The 24,537-nt window shown below is 41.8% G+C and overlaps 1 protein-coding gene across 6 annotated transcripts in view; it reads left to right on the top strand.

The window, feature by feature from the left end:
- Positions 1 to 10,927: 10,927 nt before the first annotated feature.
- Positions 10,928 to 24,537, top strand: part of AUH (AU RNA binding methylglutaconyl-CoA hydratase) — a 144,659-nt gene continuing 131,049 nt past the window's right edge. For 2 of the 6 annotated variants that reach the window (XM_025360769.1, XM_025360768.1), the window contains exons 1-4: positions 10,932 to 11,273; positions 12,440 to 12,509; positions 20,785 to 20,852; positions 20,962 to 21,049. In XM_025360769.1, the coding sequence (XP_025216554.1) occupies positions 20,850 to 20,852; positions 20,962 to 21,049 (91 nt within the window). In that variant the 5' untranslated portion in view covers positions 10,932 to 11,273; positions 12,440 to 12,509; positions 20,785 to 20,849. Of the gene's footprint in view, positions 11,274 to 12,439; positions 12,613 to 20,784; positions 20,853 to 20,961; positions 21,050 to 24,537 lie in introns of all 6 variants that reach the window. The other 4 variants (XM_025360766.1, XM_025360764.1, XM_025360763.1 and 1 more) reach the window with 4 other exon arrangements.

Here is a 24,537-nt window from a genome sequence, read left to right as displayed (position 1 = left end):
AGAAGTACAGCTAAATTGTCTTTGTCTCATGTTTGGAGTTCTGTTTCTGGTAATGACAGAGTGGCTAATATCAGACCAAACCTCCTGAAGGTGACAATTATGACCTCTGGGCAAAATATAAAAAACAACTTTCCAAAGACACTGGAGAGAAAAGAAGAGCAGGAAGATACTGCTTTAAGTTATGCAGATAATCTGGCTTCACATCATTGGAAAGATAGGAATATTGTAATAACCTTTTCTGATAATTGTGGATATTCTTTAATATTACACTAAAATTTGACAACTGGTAATTTCTTAAAGGTTAGTTGCAATGTGGAATCTGAAACTGTATCATAGTCTGTTATATTTCATATTCTATTCTATTAAAATCTATTGTTTTATATTGTGCTTTGAATGAATAGTTATGTATGTTTTCCCATTTATTCTTTGTAATTCTAAAAGGTGAGCTCTTCATATTCCTACATTACAGATGAATGTTTCAAAATTTGTACAGGCGGGTGGATCACAAGGTCAAAAGTTCAAGACTTGCCTGGCCAACATGGTGAAACTCCGTCTCTACTAAAAATACAAAAATAAGCTGGACGTGGTTGTGCGTGCCTGTAATCCCCGCTACTGGGGAGGCTGAGGCAGGAGAATGGCTTGAACCCAGGAGGCGGAGGTTGCAGTGAGTCAGGATCGTGCCACTGCACTCCAGCCTGGATGACAGAGCAAGACTCCATCTCAAAATAAATAAATAAAATTTGTACAGTAAGGCATATTGATCCTTTCCTTCAAAAAACACATAATCTCATGAGGGCACCAGATAAAAAAACAAAACATATGTATCAGCTATGACTTTGCTACTACAAACCTTTATTTAGCTTGATCCTTTTTATAACAGGCTTGTATTCAGATACTACTAGTTTATGAAAATAACAAGAACAAACGTGATTCAAGAACATTCTCTGGCCAGGTGCGGTGGCGCATACCTGTAATACCAGCACTTTGCGAGGCCGAGGAGGGCAGATCACTTGAGGTCAGGAGTTCAAGACCAGCCTGGCCAACATGGTGAAATCCTATCTCTACTAAAAATGTAAAAATTCGCCGGGCATGATAGTGTGTGCCTGTGATGCCAGCTACGCCGGAGGCCGAGGCAGGAGAATTGCTTGAGCCTGGGAGGCGAAGGTTGCAGTAAGCCAAGATTTTGCCACTACACTCTAGCCTGGGCAACAGAGTGAGATTCCATCTCAAAAAAAAATAAACAAAACAAAACAAAACAAACAAACAAAAAAGAGAACATTTTCTGATAGTGGTAGAGTTGGTTTCTTTTTTTTTTTTTTTTTTTTTTGGAGACAGGGTCTCAGGGTCTCCCTCTGTCATCCTGGCTGGAGTTCAGTGGCCTGATCACAGCTCAGTGCAGCCTGGACCTTTCTAGCTCACGTGATCCTCCTGCCTCTACCTCCTGAGTAGCTGGGACCACAGATGCGTGCCACTACGCCTGGCTAATTTTCTTTTGAGAGATGAGGTCTCATGTTGCCTAGGCTGATGTCGAACTCCTGAGCTCAGAAGATTCACTGTTCTCGGCGACCCAAAGTGCTAGGATTACAGGTGTGAGCCACCATAGTGGGCCTGGGAGAGTTAGTGTTTAACATACTGCAGACCTGGCCTTCGCAAAGCTTGGTGGCTAGTCCCCCAAATGCCCAAGTGATTTTTCTCTTTATGATACAAATGGAAAACTACTTTACTCAACGAGACAAGTATGACCCTGATAGCGCAGTACAAAAAGAACAACATGCAAAGTCTTGAGAAGTAGAATCTATTTTGCTGCTTTTTTTTTTTTGGTAAATTAATTTCTGGATAGTCACGAATCAAAGAGACAAACCAACTGCACTGTCGTCTGTTGCTTTTTTTTTTCTGAAGCTGCTGAAAGCACTAATGATCAGGAGATGAGCTAACGCCTATTCTTTGAGCAAAAGGAAGTATTATTCTATCAGTGCCTCTACTGTCAGTGCCTCGTGCCTAACTATGACAAAGACTTTAATGAGAATAACTGGATGTCCTGGAGAAAAAAGAGAACATGAACAGGGAGGCAGGAGGTTATGACAAAATACCTTGCATGGATTTGCATAAGGTTCTACAGCTTTCTAGCTATGTGACCTTTGGTGAATTGTCTTCCTTAACAGGGGGAGACAGGGTGCTTCTGGGCATAAGAGGAGGTGTGGGCTGTTGGCACTATTATCATCCAGGGAGGCTGCCACAGATTTGGGGCGGCTCAGGGATATGGGGGTAGGTCTACAGAACTGGCTACGGGAAACTGAGGAAGAATCCCTTTGTTATAGACTGAGTTGTGACCCTCCAATTCATATGCGGAAGCCATAACCCCCAGTGTAAGTGCATTTGAACATATCGCTTTTAAAGTGGTAATTAAGGTTAAGATCATAAGGGTGGGACCCTCATCTGACAGGAAAGGTGTCCTTTATTTAAAATTAAAATTTAAAATTTAGTTTCAGGGGGTACGTGTGCAGGTTTGTTACAAGGGTATATTGCATGATGTTGAGGTTTTGGCTTCTGTTGATCCCATCACCCAGATAGTGAATATGGTACTTCCAATAGGATGTTTTTCAGCCCTTGCCTCCCTCCCTCCATCTCTTTTTGAAGTCCCCAGTGTCTATTGTTTCCATCTTTACGTTCGTGTGCACCCAAGATTTAGCTCTCACTTATAAGTGGCAGCATGCAGTGTTTGGTTTTCTGTTGCTGTGTTAGTTTGCCTAGGATAATGGCCTCCAGCTGCATCCATGATGCTGCAAAGGACACGATTTCACTCTTTTTATGGCTGCGTAGTATTCCGTGGTGTATAGGTGTCACATTTTTCTATTCTGAAGAGTGCTGTGATAAACATATGAGTGCCTTTTTGGTAGAAGTATTTATTTTCCTCTGGGTATATACCCAGTAATGAGATTACTGGGTCGAAGGGTGGTTCTATTTTTAGTTCTTTAAGAAATCTCCAAACTGCTCTCCACCATAGCTGAACTAATTTACATTCTCACCAGCAGTGGATAAGCATTCCCTTTTCTCTGCAGCCTTGACAACGTCTGTTATTTTTGGACTTTTTAATAATAGCCATTCTGACTGGTGTGAGATGGTATCTCATTGTGCAGGGGTATCTCACTGTGCAGGGGTCCCCAACTCCCAGGCCACGGACTGGTACTGGTCCACGGCCTGTTCAGAACTGGGCCATACAGCAGGAAGTGAGAGGTGGGCCAGGGAGCATTACCACCCAAGACACCCCTCCTGTCAGATCAGTGCGGGCATGAGATTCTCACAGGAGGCAAGGTCTATTGTGAACCGTGCATGCAAGGGATGTAGGTTGAGTGTTCCTTATGTATGAAACTCTAATGCCCAATGATCGGAAGTGGAACAGTTTCACCCCCATTCCCTCCCACCCCTACCCCTGGCCCAGTCCATGGAAAAGTTGTCTTTCCTGAAACCAGTCACTGATCCCCAAAAAGGTTGGGGACCACTGTCATTGTGGTTTTTATTTGCATTTATTTGATAATTAGTGATATCGAGCATTTTTTCATATGTTGGCTGACTGTATGTCTTCTTTTGAGAAGTGTCTGTTCATCTCCTTTGCCCATTTTTTATTTTTTGAGACAGGATCTCGCTCTCAGTCAGGCTGGAGTGCAGTTGCCCGATCTCAGCTTACTGCAACCTCTGCCTCCCAGGCTCAAACAATCCTCTTACTTCAGCACCCCCACCCCAGTAGATGGGACTACAGGTGTGTGTCACCATGCCTGGCTAATTTTTATATTTTTAGTAGAGATGGAGTTTTGCCATGTTGTCCAGGCTGGTTTCCCAACTCCTAAGCCTAAGTGGTCTCCTGTCTCAGCCTCCCAAAGTGCTGGGATTATAGGTGTGAGCCACCATGCCTGGCAGTTTTGCCCATTTTTCAATGGGTTATTTGTTTTATTCTTGTTGATTTGTTTAAGGTCTTCATTGATTCTGGATATTAGGGTTTGCTGGATGCATAGTTTGTAAATATTTCTCCTGTTCTGTAGGGTGTCTGTATACTCTGTTAATGGTTTCTTTTGCTGTACAGAAGCTCTGTAATTTAATTAGGTCCCACTTACCAATTTTCGTTTTTCTTGCAATTGCTTTTGAGGACTAAGCCATAAATTGTCTAGATGGATGTTCAGAAGAGTATTTCCTAGGTTTTCTTCTCTGATTGTTATAGTTTGAGGTCTTAAATTTAAGTCTTTACTTCATCTTGAGTTATTTTCCTTGTATATGTTGATTGATAGGGCTCCCGTTTCATTCTTCTGCATATGGTTAGCCAGTTTTCCCAGCACCATTTACTGAAAAAGGAGTTGGAAAGATGGTCTTATAAGGAGAAGACATACCAGGGATGTGCACGCACAGAGGAAAGGCCATGTGAGAACACAGGAAGAAGATGCCATCTGCAAGCCAAAGAGAGAGACCTCAGAGGGAACCAGCCCTGCTGACATCTTGATCTCGAACTTACAGCTTCCAGAACTTTGAGGAAATAAATGTCTATCGTTTAAACTGCCCAGTGTGTGGTATTTGTTATGGCAGCCCGAGCTGACTGATACATCCTCTTCAGTACCCTTTACTCCATAGAAGGATGGCTGATTTAGAGGAGAGAATAAAATTCTCATCCACTAGACAAGTGCTTAAGCAACAAGGCACAATGAATGCACAGACTATAAACAGGAGGGGGCTAAGACAAAAGCTGTCTAGTTATACCCTGATAGAGCAGGTATTCTTTTTACCTGTTTGGAAGGGTAGGAGGGAGATACCACCTACCTTACAACTAAGAGGGTTAAAAGCAATAGGGTGGGCCTCTTCATCTTAGACTTAAAATTTTACGGACAATTCCTATCCTAGACCTGCTGAAAGCAGACAAGAATATCGTATTATGTTATTACAATAGTATATCACTGATTAATATCTGTCCTTACTACTTTAACTACCGTTGGCTTTGTTTATCTTTGACGCCTTCCTCAGGTAGGGCAGAGTATCTGCGTGAATTATTGGAAATTCTTCTGCTTGGGAGTTTGGTCTCTTCTCTCTCATTTAATTATTCAATCATTTATTTGTGTCAGTATGGATTCATGGATATTTATTTGATGCTTTTGGATATCATGCTATGCCACTTTATTTTATTGTTCGTCTTGTTCCAGCTATGGCCACTGGGAACTCTCTCAGTTGGTTCCTGCATCTCTTTGACATATGCCCATCATTTTGGGGTTATTTTGAACACTTTCTTATTTTCTGGCACCACAACACCCTTCAGACTCATCTTGTATATTTCCTGCCCCAGTCCTAGAGTCAACTGTTTCTCCAAGAATCAATGGCGAATTCTTTTTTTTAACTGGAGGATGGTATTAGAAACCAAGATCTGACACTAGGTGTGCTCATTATTGCCGGTGTGTTATTGCTTCTAGTTCATCTTAGTTGACAGAGCAGGAGATGTGTGTATACTCACGTGTGTACATATACTTATCTATAGATGTTTCTACGTGTGTCCATCTATATCTATATTAAACTAAACATGAGTTCACACTGATGTTCCCAGTGCTAACCCCTTATCACACAGATCATCCTGTCCTCCTTCCCTTGCTTATCTGTATTCTGCCATACCAACAGGGAGAAACTGGCTTCTACCATCTGCCATCCATTTACTTCATTATTCACTGATATCTTTAAAAAATGCTAAATGTTTGTATCAATTACTAGCATGGGTCTCTTCAATGCTCTAACTGCCCCAGGCTAGGCCAGTAGAAACCCTTCCGAGCCGTGGCCTTTCACATTTCTGTCAATTGTGCAGCATCTCAGTGTTTTCTGGCACAGGGAGATATTCTGATCTCACTTAGTGTTTTTCTCTGTCTCAGACACTCAATCAATCATCTCTTCAAGGATCCCAAATCCCATCTCCTGAGTTTTGCAGCAGCTTTATTGAAGTATTATTCACATGCCAAGCAATCCCCCCATTTAACATGTACAAGTAAATGGTTGTTAGTATATTCTCAGAGTTCGTGCAACCATCATACAATCAACTTAGGACATCCTTATCATCCCCAAAAGATGCCATGTACCTTTTTGATCTCATCCCCCAGTCTCCCCATCCCTCTCATCCTGAGATGATGAAGGTTTGCATTTTCAGGGCATGGTGCATGTGTTTGTATATTTGCATGTATGCACGTATACACAATCAGCAACTATGGAATTGTCAGGGGGAAGAAGCAGTATCTGGGAAATCATGATCATGCAGGATCCAATGTAAAGGGTGAAATTTCCAAATGAAATTGTAACAGAAGAGCTTGATAAAACTCCCTACTGATGGGGGTCAGAGTAGTGGTGGGGAACATGAAGCCCTTACAATCAATTAGGAAAAGCAAACAAAAGAAAGTTGTGATTAAGAACTCAGTTTTTTGGAGTACAGTGTTTGAGTTCCAGCTTTGTAATTTATTAGCTAGGTAACTTTCAGTAATTTATGCCTCTCTTTACTTGTCTGTATAATGCCTGCTCTTCTCCAGAGGTCATGGAGCTCACAGGCACACATGCTTGCTACCTAAAATGAGACCTACAATAACCTTGGTGGGGGCGGATTGCAGTGTCTGGCCAAGGAGTCTGCAGGGCAGAGCGAGAGAGGGTGTCTTCAAACATACCTTTTCTCTGGGGGTAGTGTCCTTGGGTGAGGCTTACTGGATCCCTTCAAGGCTCTAGAGATTGGATTTTCTGGATTTGACATCCAATCCCTCCATTTGGAGATAAGTACTCAGACTAGGTAGGAAAAGACCTTTTGGAGTGAAAGGCCACCATGGGGCTTATGATATCGTGATATACTAAGAAAGCAATATTTGGTCCTTGTCTTAGTCCATTTTGCATTGCTATAAAAGAATACCTGAGACTGGGTAGTTTCTAAAGAAAGGAGGTTTGTTTGCCTCACAGTTCTGCTGGATGTAGAAGAAGTAGAAGCAGATCAGGAGATTAGTGAGTGTAGTACTCTGAACACTCCAGCTTTTCCACTCTTTCACTCTTGTCATTTCTTTTTTTTGTTTTGTTTTTTTTCAGTGGCAGAGTCTTGCTATGTTGCCCAGATTGACCTGGAACCCTGGGCTCAAGCAATTCTCCTGCTTCAACCTCCCAGTGCACACCACCACACCTGGCTATACTCTTTTCATTTCAGAAAACAAGCCCTACCCACCTTTTCCCAAACTGATACTCATTATTCCTGTTCCATACTTGACAACCTTTCATTGAAAAGTAGAAAGGAATTCCAGAGGTCATGCCATTTTATTGAGTGCTTTAACATTTATTGAAAGGCTGTTCTAACTAGTAATTAAGAATATGGACTTCGGCTGGGCCCCCTGGCTCACACACATAATCCAGCACTTTGGGAGGCTGAGGCAGAAGTACGGCTTGAGCCCAAGTTCACAACCAGCCTGGGCAACACAGTGACACCCTTGTTTCTAGTAAAGAAAAAAAAAATTAAAAGATTTTTAAAAAAGAGAAAGAACATAGGCTCTGGGGTCAGACGTATCAGGATTTGAATTCCAGCTCCATGGCTTCCCAGGTGCAGGCTTTGGTAAGTAACTCAATCTCAGTTTCCTCATCTATAAAAATGGGGATAGTAATACCAATGTGAAAGTTTCCTGAACATTAAATAAGATATTGAATTGCCTTCTTAAACAGACTGAGAAGGAAGTTGGTAAACGGTAGCTAATATTTCTATGCCATTCCTATTCCTTTCTTGATGCCAAGGGTTTTACATACTTATCAACCCAATAAATGGGCATAATTATTCTCGTTTTATAGGTGAAGGAACTGAAGATAAAGAATTCAGCTGAGCATGGTGGCTCACGACTGTAATCTCAGCACTTTGGGAGGTTGAGGCAGGTGGATCACCTGAGGTCAGGAGTTTGAAACAAACCTGGCCAATGTGACAAAACCTTGTTTCCACACACACACACACACAAAAAAAACACGAAAATTAGCTGGGCATGGTGGTGCGTGCCCATAGTCTCAGCTACTCGGGAGGCTGAGGCAGGAGAATCACTTGAATCCGGAAGCTGAGATCACGCCACTGCCCTCCAGCCTGGGTGACAGAGTGAGACTCTGTCTGAAAAGAAAAAAAAAAAAGAATTCATTCATCCTTATGAATTATGAATTATTAGCTACAGTATAGCTAATAATCTATATATTAGCTATACTGTAGATGAAGAAGTGGAAGCATAAAGTATTTAAATAACTCACTGATGTCTCAAAGTGGAGCAATTATAGAGCGGGGATCCAAAGCATGTCGATTTGATTTGGAATTTGTTAAATTCCTGGTATCTGGCAGTTTGCTATTAGTTGTCATTCTTGGCAGGTTGTGATAGTCATGGCGATGTTCATTAGTTGCATTAATTTTTAGAATCAACCTTGGTCACAGACCTGAGATATCTGCATGACTACTGTAAATAAGGACGAGAGTCCCAAATAACAGGGAAGGGGATAGTCCTCTATGTTGCATTTTTTCTATCAGGCTCAATGCCCTTAGAAATAATGGGTGGTCCTTTGTTTTCTTCTATAACCCAAACAATCTACGATTATCTTTCTGCAGTTGTCCTAGTCAATTATTAGTATTATCTGAAGCTATATTATTTTAAATAGCACTGTCAGGGGCTCTGTATAATAGCTTTCTTTAAATTTACAATCTAAGGCCGGGCGCGGTGGCTCAAGCCTGTAATCCCAGCACTTTGGGAGGCCGAGACGGGCGGATCACAAGGTCAGGAGATCGAGACCATCCTGGCGAACATGGTGAAACCCCGTCTCTACTAAAAAATACAAAAAACTAGCCGGGCGAGTGGCGGGCGCCTGTAGTCCCAGCTACTCGGGAGGCTGAGGCAGGAGAATGGCGTAAACCCGGGAGGCGGAGCTTGCAGTGAGCTGAGATCCGGCCACTGCACTCCAGCCTGGGTGACAGAGCGAGACTCCGTCTCAAAAAAAAAAAAAAAAAAAAAAATTTACAATCTATTGATGAACCACATAAAGATATCAAAACAACTGGAGACCAATACTAATAAATAGTAATTACATAATTGCAATAATTGCAATGGTTGATCTGTAAATACAGTTCTGAGTTTCCTAGTGTTATGGGACCTTTGGGGTGTCGATTTCCTGGCCAGAAACCTCTGTGGCTGGTGGCGCTTTTGCCAGAGTTCTTGTCCTGTGTCCGGGAAGAATGAGGTATGCAGACAGGTAGAGGGTGAACAAGACAAAGAGGAGCTTTACTGCGTGTTAAAACAGCTCAAAGGAGATTGTAGTGGATAGCTCCTCTCTGTAGGCAGGTCATCCTGACGTCTGTCCAGCTCCTAGGAGAGAGGAGGCCCTGGAGAGGACAGCTCCTTTCTGCAGCTGGTTGTCCTAACATCTGCCCAGCTCCTAACAGACAGGAGGCCCTGGAGAGGGCCACTCCTCTCTGAAGCCGGTAGTTCTGACATCTCTGCAAGTCTCTGAAGCTCTCAGCTGAGAGGGTAGCTCCTCTCTGCAGCTGGCTGTCCCATCGCCTGCTCAGCTCTGGCTGAGTTGGGGATTTTATGAGCCTCAGAGGGGAGCAAGTGCCTGCTGCTGATTGGTCCGGGGCAGCCATGGGCAGCCTTGGAAAAGGCACCACAAGTTCCTACTCTGGTTCATGGGGCTGACAGCCTGACCCCCAGCCTTCAGGCCCTCCTTGGTCAGAAGTTGGGGCCTCACTGGGGACCCACACCCTCTGCCCAGGAGTCTGTCTGCCTCCCACTGCCATTCATGATGCCTGGGTTCAGCCTCAACTTTGCTCCAAGAATGGAGCAGGTGCCAACAGCAGGCAGAAGCCAGGCAGCAGGAGCAGGCACTTTTGAGCCTGCAGTGGCATGCAGGGCCTTCCTGGGCCCCCAAGAGTGCAGGGATGCCTGGGGCTGCAGCCGTGGTTTGGGTGGCTGCAGCTGCCCCCAGGAGGGCAGGGCTTTTGCCTGTTCCTGGCCCCTCAATAGCACAGGGAGGCTCAGATCTGCAGCCACACTGTGGGTGGTGCTCCTGCCTGCTCTGTGGAGCAGGAGGCCCCAATCTGCAGCTGTGCTCAGAGGCACCCAGGGAGCTCCCACCCCAACTCAGAAGGGGTGGGTCTCCTGCTTGTCCCTGGCTCCTGCCAGAAAGCAGCCCTGGCCATGCCTCCCCGCTGCAGCAGCAGGCCGTCGGGAGCAGCTGCTGCCATCACTAGTAGAGTGAATTCTCACAATTTTATTTTGCCTTGGCATCCATTTTGAATGTTTAACTTTCTCATATGAGAAGCAGGGGTCAATTACCTTTGACACAGTTACTAGTTCTCTGCTTCTTCCCAGTTCTTCAACGTTATCCACCCAGATATCTGCCTAATGCAACTGCTTCCTGGTGACCATCTCCCTATGGGACAGGTAAATGCAGCCTGTTTGACTCACCCGTTGACCTCCCTAACGCACATGGACCGTGTAGATGGGCTCCGGTGACCATCTCACAGCAACAGGGTGACTCCATGGATCTTGTGCCTGCTTGCTCTAAACCCACCAATTAGAACCGACAACCTGAGATCCATAAGTAAGGCAGTGTCCCACGACGGGCTGCCTCACTTTCAGCCAACTGGAGGAGACAAAACTTTTTTTGTTCACTTTTGCACCTTACTTACAGGACAGCAGGGCTTGGTCCAGGGAGTACGGGGAGACAATTCCCTCCGGATAGTTCTTATAGAAGAGGCTTCCCTGAACTATTCCATAGCCTCGGACACTACTTTCTTTCCTTCTGTGTTGGACAAACCATCCAACCTCGCGCAGAAAATGGGGCAAGGCCTCGGGTCACCGGGCCTCGGCGGGGCGGTGAGGGGCGGGAACACGGCTCCGGAGGGCGGGGCCAGGCCGGAGCGGGGCTGCGGGTCGGGACGCCGTGCGCTTGCGCGCTGCAGGTCGGCGCCGGGCGGGGGCGGAGCGGCAGTCGCAGGCCCACGCCGTAAACAGACAACATGGCGGCCGCGGTGGCGGCGGCACCTGGGGCCTTGGGCTCCCTGCATGCTGGCGGTGCTCGCCTGGTGGCCGCTTGCAGTGCGCGGCTGTGCCCGGGATTGAGGCTGCCCAGCTCGTTGGCAGGCCGGCGGGTGGGCCCGGCGATCTGGGCTCAGGGCTGGGTGCCTGCGGCCGGTGGTCCCGCCCCGAAAAGGGGCTATAGCTCTGAGATGAAGACCGAGGACGAGCTGCGGGTGCGGCACCTGGAGGAGGAGAACCGAGGTGAGGTGCGAACGCGGGGCAGGCGCGGGGCAGCGGGCGGCCGCTCGCCCTCAGGACCGGCAAAAGGTGCAGTCCGCCGGCTGGACGCGGGGTCGAGGTCGGGCAGGCGCACCGTCCCTCCCCTTCCTCACCTCCCCCCTCACCCAGCGTGGCAGTTTCCTTGTGCACCTATTTCTTGCTTTTAATAACCTAAACGTGTACTCCAGAGCAGCTTACCTGTAAAGTGACCGCATTCAGCGCGGCAAACAGAAGTGCAGCTTACGCCCTCCGCTCCAGACAAGCCAAGGTCAATATATACCCTGGGTATTTAATCCGTGCTACCAGGCTTTATTCTTGCTGTGTAATGGCTTTCTGTAAACTCAGCTATTAGTGGTGGAGTTGTAAAAGCTGCAGTGAAACTGCCTTTTATTATTACGGAGAATCTTAAATTTGAAGCTGCTCAGCTGGAACAATTTTTCTTCTTGTTCATTTTCTCCTAGAAAGTTAGTCTTGAGGGACTGTTCCACTTCATTTAAACAATTTTGAGCACTTTTTATTTTCCTCAGCTCTGGCGATAAGAATGTGGATGGTATGGATCTTGCCCTTGAGCTACCTACCTACTGCAGTAGGAGACATCATTAGCAATACAATACAGAGGGTTGAAGGCTTTGAAGGAGGCTGACATTTCTAGGGAATACTGTTAAAGCTCAGTTCCTTTCGCTGCCAGTGCAGGGAAAAGCTAAAAGGGTCGTGAAGGGTGGAACGGCAGTTTACCCGGGTTGAGCCAGAGGACCAGTCTTTTAATTTTGACATGCATTTGTTGAGCACCTATAATCTGTTAAGCAGAAGTGAAAAGCGTGTAAGTCATGATTGCTTTTAGTATAGTGAAGCAGATCCTGATTATTAGGCTGTGTGAACTTTCAAGGCATGGTAGGAGGAAAGGGCTGTAATACCTGCAGGGTTTCGCCATATGAAAGGGGTTCCAAGGCATTCTTTAATAGGCAGTGGATTTCGCCATTTGTGAGAGTTCTTGGGCAGACTTATCTCACGTGTAAAACAGGAAAAATAATACCAACTTTATGGTTTGTTATGAAGGTGAGATGAGATCGTTAATATAAATTGCCACTAGCCCATAGCAGTGCTTCAGGAGTTTGATGAATTACTTTATTCCTTACTTATTATTCCAGACAGAGACAAGAACATGGTCAAAAGCATGGAGATGTGAACATGTGTGGTGTATTTGGGACGTAACATAAGGCAAGTGTGGCAGTAGTGTGGCATAAGCAGAATAGTAAGAAATTCAGCTGGAAGCGTAGACTGGCACTGGGGTGATTAGAGCCTGAATGCCACCATCTTTTGGGTAAGCTTAGTCATGCTGGGACTTCACTTCCATTAAGTGTACCAACAGTATGTTAGATATAAAGGGATTGCAAGTACAGCTACTAATATGCATCATATTGTATTATTTTGGTCATTATGACTTGAATGCAATTAAAGGAATATTTGTGCAAAATGTCTGGAAAGACTTTAAGTTAGGATTTGAAGAGAGAATATCAGATAAAAGATAATACACGAAGATGTTTTTCGGACGTCATGGTTTCTTTTTTTTTCTTTAGCCTTCATTTCCTGATGAGATAGGACATACATCATGGTTTCTTAAAGTTGACCCCGCCTCAGGCTTGGCTAACATTACTTATGCTTTGCTTTGCTTTACTGTTGAACCAGCAATAAGCAGTGCAAAGAAAAACAGGTCAAGGGTACTACAGGTGAAGGAGTTTCCTGGGTGCCTTTGTTTCTCTTTGAGATGGGTCCAAAATTTGGTACTCTCAGCAGCCTCTAAGGAATAGGATAACTCTCCTAGTCACAGAAGCCCCAAACAGCATGCAGCACTTTAGGTGGGTGGGGGTAGGTAGTGCAGAATACACCAGGTCCCATCTGTTATCTGGGCTCCATATTTGTAATTTGTTGTGGGAGGCATAGCTCTACAACCCAATTTTCTTTTCTTTCTTTCTTTTTTTTTTTTTTTGAGATGGAGCTTCACTCTTGTCGCCCAGGCTGGAGTACAATGGTGGGATCTCAGCTCACTGCAACCTCTGCCTCCCGAGTTCAAGCGATTCTCCTGTCTCAGCCTCCCGAGTAGCTGGGATTACAGGTGCCCGCCACCACGTCTGGCTAATGTTTTTGTATTTTTAGTAGAGATGGGGTTTTGCCATGTTGGCCAGGTTGGTCTCGAACTTCTGACCTCAGGTGATCCACATGTCTTGGCCTCCCAAAGTGTTAGGATTACAGGCATGAGCCACTGCGCCTGAACACCAAATTTCTTTAGTGGTTATTTCTTGCATTGTTGTCCATCCTACTCAGTTTTAGAGCAGGAGTCCTGGTCATGGCTTACAGAGAGCGGTCTCTCCTGCAACAGCCTTCTTCACAGGTCACCTGGTTTCCAAGCGTTCTCCTTCCCACTTTCTCTTCCCAGGGGTGATGGAGTTACCTTTTTTCCAAGGCCAAAAACCACGAATCTGCTCAGTTAAACACCTCCAAAGGCTTGCCGTTGCCTGCAGGGCCTTCTTATCGGTCAGACGTCTCATAGTCTGTCTCTCTGCCACTGGACCTGAGCTCTGCCTTTTCCTGTTCTTTTCTGTGTGTAGCTTTTGCACACACTTTCTGGAATGACTCCTCCCCTTCCCCTACCAGCCTTCCTGCAATTTGGCATAATTATGAACCATTTCAAGATCATCTTTGTGAACCATGTCAGAACAGCTTCTGGCAGAAATAGAGCAAACAAGCACTTGCATAGTGCAGATCCTCCTTGATACCTGCTTCTTCCTCCTCTTTCACATCTAGATTGTCATCAGGTCTTCCCGTGTTTGAAACCTTTCCATGTGCTTCTTTACCCACAGCATCCTTGTCCAAGCTTGTCAAGTGGACTGCAGCAGAGGTAGCAGGTCTTTCTGTATCTACTGCCTTTTCTTATTTAACAAGTTGATTCCTTTCATATGTTTTTTTTCATGTTTAAAAAATAATATTTTTATATATTTTATGGTATGTAAATTATCTCAGTAAATATATGTATTGAGATACAGTGTATGTATTTTTAAATCTTTAAGATTAAGATTTAATCTCATCTACATTGAGATTTAAATCATATACCATAAAATTCAAAATGTACAGTTGTTTTTAGTATATTCACAGTTATGCTTTGTCAATACAAGCCAATTTTAGAACATTTATCAACTCAAAAATAAACCCTGTAGTCTTTAGCAGTCACTGCCTACTCCCCCCCTTATCCCTCCAGCCTTAAAAAAACCTTCATTTATCTACTTTTTGTATCAATAGATTTGTCTATAAAAGAATAGTATAATAAGTGGTGTTTTTGTGGCTTCCTTCACGTATCATTATATTTTCAAGGCTCATCCTTGTTGTAGCTTGAACTAGCACTTCTATGCTTTTAATGGCCAAGTAATATTCATTGTATGGATATACATACCGCATTTTGTTTGTCTATTCGTTACTGATGTATATTTGGATTGTTTCCATTTTTTGGATAATGTGAACCATGCTGCTTAGAACATTCATATATTAGTATAAGCTTTTGTGGTCATCTTTATATTTTCACATAGGAGTGGGATTGCTGGGTCCTATGGTAATTCAATGATTAACATTTTGTGGAACTGCTAAACTTTTCTAAAGCGTCTGCATTTTATATGCTCACTAGCAAAGCATGAGAGCTCCAGTTTCTCCACATCTTGGCAACACGTGGTATTGTTCTTTTATTAGCCACCCTAGTGGGTGGGAAATGGTAACTTTTTGTGATTTGATTTGGTTTTCCCTCATGGCTAGTGATGTTGTACATCTTTTTTTTTTTTTTTCTTTTTTAAAAGATGTTGAGGAATACTATTCAAAAGGACTACCATGATGGGGCTCTGTTGTAGGAGAGCTTGAGATCAGGTTCAACTCCCTGTTGGAACATTTTTTCATGTACATATTGGCCATGTGCATACATTTGGAGAAATGTCTACTCATATCCTTTGCCACTTTTTTATTTTATTTTTTATTTAAAAAAATTTTTTTTGAGACAATCTCACTCTGTCTCCCAGACTGGAGTGCAGTGGTGCGATCTCGGCACACTGCAAACTCCGCCTGCCGAGTTCAAGGGATTCTCCTGCCTCAGCCTCCTAAGTAGCTGGGATTACAGGCGCCCGCACGGTGCCCGCCACCATGCCCAGCTAAGGGTTTCACTGTGTTGGCCAGGATGGTCTTGATCTCTTGACCTCATGATCTGCCCGCCTCAGCCTCCCAGAGTGCTGGGATTACAGGCGTGAGCCACTGCGCCTGGCCCCTTTGCCACTTTTTAAATTGGATTATCTTTTTATTGTTGAGGCATGAGAGTTGTCTTTTTATTTTTGAGACTGGATACAAGTCTCTTGTCAGATGGATAGTTTGCAAATATTTTCTCCCATTCTCTGGGTTGTCTTTTGACTTTCTTGATGGTATATTTTGAAGAACTAGTGTTTTTAATTTTGATGTAGTTCAATTTCTCTATTTGTTCTTTTTGTAGCTATGCCTTAGATTATATCTAAGAAACTGTTGCCTAACCCAAGTTTACAAAGATTTACACTTATGTTTTCTTGTGTGAGTTTTACGGTTTTCACTGTTATGTTCATCTGTGACTATGATCCAATTTTGAGTTAATTTTTATATATGGTGTGTAGTAAGAGGTCTAACTTCATTCCTTTACTTGTGGCTATGTAGTTGTCTCAGCACCATTTGTGGAAAGATGAGTCTTTCACCGTTGAGTTGTCTTGGTACCCTTGTTGAAAATTAATTGACCGTAAATATAAGGGATTACTTCTGGATATTCAAGTCTATTCCATTGATCTATGTATCTATCCTTATGCTAGTACCAAACTGATTACTATAGCTGTGTAGTGAAATTTGAAATTGGATAGCATGACTTCTCCAACTTTGTTCTTTTTCAGGAGTGTTTTGGCTATTATGGAACTCTTGTATTACCACGTGAATTTTAGGATCAGCTTGTGAATTTCTGCAAAAAAAGTTGGGATTTTGATGGGGATTGTGTTGAATAGGTAGATTAATTTGGGGAGTATTGCCATCTTAACAGTGTTAATTTTTTCAATCCATGATCATGATATATTTTTCTATTCAACAGTGTTTTGTAGTTTTCAGTCTACAGTATATAGGTTTTACACTACTTTAGTTACATTTATCCCAAAATATTCTTTTTGAATTTAAATAGATTTTTCTTAATTTCATTTTCAGATTGCTCATTGCTATTGTATAGAAATTACAAAATAAATTGGTTTTTGTATATTGGCTTGTATCATACAACTTTGCTGAACTTGTTAGTTTGTTCCTAATAGTTTTTTTTAAGTGGATTTCTTACTATTTTCTATGTACAAAATTGTGCCTTTTGCAGATAAAGAATTTTATATGCAGTTGGCTCTACTGTTCAGTTAGGTGTAGTTGATTGATGGTAGTGCTCAATTCAACTATACTCTTACTGATTTTCTGCCTGTTGGATCTGTCAATTACTGATAGAAGTAAGTTAAAATCTGCAACTATAATAGTAGATTTGTTTCTCCTTGCACTATCAGTTTTTAACTCACATAATTTGCTGTACTATTGTTTGGTGCATACATATTTAGGATTATTATGTCTTATTGGAGAAATGACCCTGTTTTTATCATGTAATGCCCTTGTTTATTTTATTTTAGTAGCTTTTGGGGTACAAGTGGTTTTTGGTTACAAGTGGATGAATTGTCTGGTTGTCAAGTCTCAGATTTTAGTGTACCTATCACTGGAGTAGTGTACATTGTACCCAATATGTAGTTTTTAAAAATTCCTCAACCTTCCCACCCTGCCCCCTTATACTCTCCAATGTCTGTTACACCACTGTTTTGCCTTGGTGTACCCATAGCTTAGCTCCGAGTTCTAAGTGAGAACTTATGGTGTTTGGTTTTCCATTCCTGAATTACTTCATGTAAAATAATGGTCTCTAGCTCCATTGAGACCTTTAGTTGAGTTTCATTGAGAGCTTTAGTTAATTAACTCAACTTTAGTTCAGAAAATTGGCGAAACCAGCTGGGCGTGGTAGCACCTGCCTGTAGTCCCAGTTAGTCAGGAGGCTGAGACGGGGGGATTACTTGAGCCCAGGACTTTGAGGCTGCAGTGAGCTGTGATGGAGCCGCTGCACTTCAGTCTGGGTGACACAACAAGACCTTGTCTCTTTAAAAAAAAAAAAAGAAATATGTATGAACCTATTTATGTAGAATAGCACCAACAGAACATATGATCCATTTATGTAAAATAGCAACAACAAGCCAAATGGTAATATACAACTCTGTTTCTGTATGTAAATATGTTGAACATTTTCTGGAAGGTTACATTACATGTAACTGTGATAACTGTGGCTTCCTCTGGGGAAGGGAATGAGTTGATTCTACGGAAGGAGGACTTTCACTTTGAGTGTGTTTTTTCAATTTTGTTTAAGCAAAATGTATTTCTGTTTCTTTTTAAAGTCTCAGCAAAGTTGTTACATTCGTCTTTCAGTTGTGTGAGCTTTATAGAGCAGGATTAATGCTGTGATGTGACCTTGTTACAGATTCACTGAAGATTTTTGTATGTTTTGTGAAAAGTCAGGAAAATTAAGGTTGGCATGTGAATGCCTAAGCTTTTCTGAGTTGGTAAACTTGTCTAGGTTATGTGAGGAGGATGCATGATAATTGAGTTCTTGAGAAGTGATTGAGTTGTGAATTAAAGTGAGACAGTTATAAAACAAAAAAGTTTAGACTTTTGCTGAATAAAAGCTAAGGTTTTATTCCATTTTAGAGTACCAAAAGCCTACAGATACATTTGATGGTACAGTTGTTACATATTAGATACTTCATTTCAGATTGCAGAACTGATTTCTAGCTTTTTGAAGTGGAAGTACTCAAAACATCAAGTCTCAAATATGTGACCAAAACTGCTGGAATTGACTGTGATAGAAACATTTTCATGGCACTTTACAGTTCAGTAATAATGTTAGCAGTATCCTATCTAGCAGAAATTATGGTGAAACTTTAATACTTATTGCATGAGAAGTGTTCATGCTAGAAGGGAGGATAATTGGGTGCTCATGTTGTAAGTTTTACATCTATCATATCATTTGATTCTAATACAGTCCCATGGAGTGTGGAACTGTTAGTGTCTTCATAGAGTAAGAAACTGAGGATCAGAGAGGTTAAGTAACTTGCCCAATAGCTAGTAAGCGGCAGACTGGGATTTCATCCCCAGCAATCACACCGTAGAGCCTGCATTCTTAGCCCTTGGAAGTGGTGTCAGCTTGGATGTCTGAAAGGCACTTCAGATTCACTTTAATTCAAAACAGAACTCATGAGCTTTACTCCCCTCCACCCTCGCCACGGTATTTTTTATGATTTTGTCTCATTAGATGTCATCTTCTTTCATCCAATTGCTGAAGCCAGAAACCTGGTTAATACTCCCTAACACTTTCTTCCAGTTAAATCAGTCCTCTGTCTAGGCATCATTAACTCATTTAAAATTTTGAATGGTTCTTGAATCCTTTCACTTTCCTTTATTTCTACCACTACCTATCTCAGCCAGACCTGTTATCTGTTGATTGGACTCCAGTTGTGTCTTGAAGCTCCCACCCCTGTCTACTTCTGGTATGATCTTCAAGTATAGAAACTGTTCCCCCTCCAGTTTTATATGTGCATGTGTGTATGTTTATACCTACGTAAACTCCTTCAGTGGTTCTTAGGGTGAAGAACAGACTTTTCAGCAGGTCTGTAAGGATATTTCTGGCCTGTGCTCACCTGTTTACTTTCATTGGTCACTCTCTTCGCCTCGTAGGTGACAGGACATTCAGTGGGACCGTGACTAGTTTATGCTTTTCCTGTTTTCTCTGCCTGGCAGTCAGCCCCTCTCCTTCCCTCTCACCTTAACTCCTACTCATCCTTCTAACCTCCACTGTCTGGGGTAAGCTTTCCCTAACCATCTCCTTTTGCCCTAGACCATTATCAGTTCTGGTTACAAGTTACTGTGGCACCACTTACAGCTTGTAAAGCAGTTTGAATTGGTTATTAATGACATTTATGGTTATTAATGATTTCTATGATTATTAATGTTTGTATTTCCCTCCTAGACTCTAGTTCCTTGGCTGCTGATCACTATAGTACATCCTCAGTATGTTTGAATGAATGGACACATCTAGTCTTAGCTGCTTGATTTCCTTCCTGAGGAAACTGAAGCTTGAACAGTGTAACACAGTTTTATTCAAATACAGAGTTAGATTAGCACTTAATAGCTGAAGGAAGTTACTTCACCTCTCCAAGTCTCCATTTCTTTATCTGTTAACTAAGGATAAAAATAGTGCCCACCTCTTGGGTTGTGTTAGGGATTACATGAGTTAATTCTCTTAAAGCACCTGGAGCAGTGCCTGAGGCCTACCGGTGGTAGCTGTTGTCAGTAGTATTGGGACCTACCTAAAGTCGTTCAGCTTTTTAATACAGATCCTGTCAGATAGCAGTCCTTTATGCTTTTCTCTGTACTGAGAGCATTTGGCATTCTTGCAGATTTACTCTTTTGTGAGCAGAAGTTCATTTTTATACTTTAAAAAATGATTCTGCACAGTTTCTTGCACAGCGAAGGCATGTGTACGTTTTGTTGTCTTCAGTTTAACTCAGTTGCAAACAAGAACCATACCCACCCTGACTCAGTGGAAGGTGTTTCTGATACACAGTGAAAATGTGTCTACTCCAGGAACAAGAAGGTTAGTAGAGGTTGTGCAGAACTTTGAATATCAAATTAAGATCTTTGAAGTTGCATATTTTGAAATAAATAATGAAAGGATTTTAAGTAGGGGGTGAATTCTATGCTTAGTATTGTTTTTAGAAAATTGGTAACTGGAAGGAATGGGAGGCTGGGTTTAGATGATGGTTTTTGATTTAAAAAATGGGGCAGTTAGGAGTGACAGCTGGGTTTGTGGGAGAGATAATGAACTTTGTTTTATATAGGTTGAGTTGAAAGTACTTGTTGGACATCTACATGGAAGTGCCCTCAGGTTAAGTGTATCAGACAGAAATCAGGAGAGAAACCTGGCATAGAATTACTGAAAACTATGTAGTATGAACAACAACAACAAAAAATTGAGATATTTAGAACTGGCATCCTAGAAAAAGCAGATGCTGTAATACCTGCATGTAACAAGGTTTGTTAGCTGTTACTTCTGTATCTACTTGAAGGTGATGAAACCACATTTTAAATAGTATCCTTTAACTCAAAATTTTCACTGATAAGTGTGGTCTTCCCTCTAGTTTGAGTTAGTGATGTAAAATTTACCAAAATGTTGCAAATTACCTTGGTGCTTAAGAAGAGATCAATGGAAGGGAATGTGATATCCTGAATTTCTTTGATTTGTTAAGTTCGAAGTTAGCTAGATGTGTGATGTAGAATCTGTTCTCTGAATGCCTCGCTCACTCAAGTGCTTGTACTTTTTTTCCCCTTTAACTAGGAATTGTGGTGCTTGGAATAAACAGAGCTTATGGCAAAAATGCACTCAGTAAAAATCTTATAAAAATGGTGAGTGTAAAGATTAAACTGTTTGCTTCTAATATTAAGATACATTATTGTCCTCAATGTAAAATTTTATTTTTCTCTTTTCCCTCGTATGCTTCCTATTTCTGTTTAGCTATCAAAAGCTGTGGATGCTTTGAAATCTGATAAGAAAGTACGGACCATAATAATCAGGAGTGAAGTCCCAGGGATATTCTGTGCTGGTATGTAAATATCTTCTATTATGAAATTAAACTGTAGTCTGATTTTTCCTCAGTAGTAGTCTGTTTTCCGTTAGAATGTTCTGTGGTTTGAACCCCATTACCAACAACTCCTCTTTGTGTTTTACTGATCCACAAGAAAAAAACAAGCTTAGTCTGAGAGCATTAGAAAGAAGCTTTTGCAACATTTAGATTGTTTCAGAAGTTGAAAAAAAACTTTGAGCCATTAAAATACTTGTTTGTAGTACCTGTAGTACAATATTGCTTGTTGTGTCTTAATTGTGGCCAATATTCTTTAGTTTCATTCTTTTTTTTTTTTTTTTTTTTGAGATAGAGTTGCTCTGTCACCCAGGCTGGAGTGTAGTGGTGTGATCTTGGCTTACTGCAACCACCACCTTCCCAGTTCAAGTGATTCTCCTGACTCAGCCTCCCGAGTAGCTGGGATTATAGGCGCCTGCCACCTCGCCCAGCTAATTTTTGTATTTTGAGTAGAGACAGGGTTTCACCATGTTGGCCAGGCTGGTCTCCAACTCCTGACCTCAAGTGATCCACCATCTTTGGCCTTCCAATGTGCTGGGATTACAGAGGTGAGCCACCGTGCCCAGCCCCTAGTTTCATTCTTAAGGATTCTCATTTTTTTTAAGCTTCAATCTCTGTGGCTTCTGCCTTAAAATATTGCAGAATAGTGCGATATTTAGAAATATGCAGTATATTTTGGCTTTTGATGAGGTTTTATTGCCTTTTTAATACATTTCTTAAAATGTAGGATACCGAAAAGAATTAGTTTTAATTCCAGTTGAGTAATCAGAGTGAGTGTAGATTTATTACTCTCAACTGCTAGGGTTATGCTGTCATGCAGTAGATTTCTGTTTTTACATTTGTCAAATGCGAGTAATACTGTCTGCTTAGTTGGAGTGCTTATAAGGGTTTTACGTATATTTTGAGTCCTTTTTTTTAAACATTGCGAAAGACTTATACCAAGAGAATTAGGATTCTTACGTCTAGTTTTAGGGACGAGGTGAATATGATCTTGAGGTAAAGGAGTGTAACACTATGACTGATGGTTGAGAGGTTCTCTAAAGGTCATTGGATGGCTTATTGGGAAGATACAGAGTGGCTTTAGGGTTTTTAAAGAAGGCCCAATTATATGAATTTTTGAGGAGTGATAACAATGTTGTGAAGACAGATTAACGTTTTAAAAATAAGTGTTAGTGATCATCCTGGCATTGTTTTTCTATGGGCAGTAGGTTTTATAATTACCACGCTATAGTTACTGGTGGAATTCCTTTTATTTTACATATTCTTTTGCAGCCCATTTGTTCTAGATTTCTGCATTAGGAATATACTTTGAAAAAGGCTTTAATGCTTTAACACAGTTTGTGGCTGTCTGTTACAGATTGCCTTTTTGAGGACATGCAAAATGTCCTCAAATAATATACCACATGCTGTTTATTAGAATAACATGTTAGTCTTGAGTGCTTTTTAACAAGTTAATCTATTTAGTTTGCTTTATGGGCTTTTAAACTTTCATACAATCAGGATAATCTTTTAACTCAAGATTTTGACTGTTTTGTCAACAAGTCAATGTTTTAATTATAGAAAAATTGGGGCATATCATCTCTTTTAGTAATTCAGTATGTATGATGGAACTGTTCTTTCAGATTTCTCCGAAAGGTTTTCCTTTCTTGTTTTATTTTTTGAGATGGAGTTTCACTCTTGTTGCCCAGGCTGGAGTGCAGTGCTGTGATCTCGGCTCACTACAACCTCTGCCTCTTGGGTTCAAGTGATTCTCCTGCCTCAGCCTCCCGAGTAGCTGGGATTACAGGAACCTGCCACCACACCTGGCTAATTTTTTGTATTTTTAGTAGAGACGGGGTTTCAACATGTTGGCCATGGTCTTGAACTCCTGACCTCAGGTGATCCACCTACCTCAGCCTCCCAAAGTGCTGGGATTACAGGTGTGAGCCACCACGCTGGGCCTCTTTTTTTTACATATATTTACATTTATAAGCTGACTAGTAGGTCTGTCTTTTAACATGTACATATGAAATAAAATTCTAGATAAAATCTCTTTACATTATTTAAAGAATATTTAAACTTATAGCCTGTATTACTATAAACATCTTAATCAGGCCACGTTTATCAGTTATTGTTGAATAATGCAGTCTTTCACATAATTAAAGCTTTAATTTGTATTCCAAAGTAGTAATATTAAAAGAAACCTCGGCTGGGCACGGTGGCTCATGCCTGTAATTCCAGTACTTTGGGAGGGCAAGGTGGGTGGATCACAGGGTCAAGAGTTCAAGACCAGCCTGGCCAACATAGTGAAACCTCGTCTCTACTAAAAATACAAAAAATTTTCTGGCTGTGGTCGTGGGCGCCTGTAATCCCAGCTACTCGGGAGGCTGAGGCAGGAGAATCACTTGAACCTGGGAAGCAGAGGTTGCGGTGAGCTGAGATGGCAACACTTCACTCCAGCCCGTACGACAGTGTGAGGCTCTGTCTAAAAAAACAAACAAACAAAAAAACTCAAAAACACAGTGTACCATTTATTGATTATCCTTTTAGCCTCTTCTCCATCCCTTCACAGTCATCATTTTCCCTCTCCTTTTTCTGCCCCCACAAAGGTTTCTCTGTATATATTAATAACCTGTATTCCAGTGATACCTTTTTCATTTCTGAATACTTAAAGCTTAGCAAATGGTCTTGCCTCAAATTTCTTGAGCATAGGAACTCCTCTTATTCTTTGAGAATCATCTTTCACATTCTCAGAATACAGCAAACAACAGGGACTCAGCATGTATTTGCTGGAATTAATCAGCCTTTGTGCTTTAATTGACTGATTTTTTTTCAGGAATGGTTGAGATATAACAAGCAGCTTCTCTGAATTGTCTCATACCACTCTCCTATTTACTGATAGTAAGTTTGGCTACATCTGTTTTCTAAAATGCTGGGAAAACATAAACATTAAAGAGATTCCTACATTGCATTGGAGGTTGGGCCAAATGATTTCTGACTTCTCATTTAAATCTACCTATTATTTAGCATTATTAAGTACTTTACTTACATTTTAAGTTTTTTAATCAATTTTTAGTTTAAAAAAGTAGCATGGTAGGTCAGAATGTATGAAAATGTATACAGAGAGAACTCTCTCTAACCCTACTTCCTCTACTTTATTCATCCCCTAATAACAATAACAATTATTTTTATCCTTCTAGTATTTTTCATATATATGTATGTACACACACACACACACACACAAATACAGTCATGTGCTCCATAACAATATTTTGGTTAACAGTGGCCTGCATTATACGATATTGGTCCCATAAGATTATTTATTTTTATTTTTTTGAGACGGGGTCTCCCTGTCACCCATGCAGGAGTGCAGTGGTGTGATCTCATTTCACTGCAACTTCAGCCTCCAGTGTTCAAGCGATTCTCATGCCTCGGCCTCCTGAGTAGCTGGGATACATGTGTGCCACCATGCC

Source organism: Theropithecus gelada, chromosome 15, assembly GCF_003255815.1.
Source record: "Theropithecus gelada isolate Dixy chromosome 15, Tgel_1.0, whole genome shotgun sequence".
NCBI lineage: Eukaryota > Metazoa > Chordata > Mammalia > Primates > Cercopithecidae > Theropithecus > Theropithecus gelada.
Note: the sequence above shows the minus strand (reverse complement) of the source record. Positions and strands in the feature narration are given on the sequence as shown.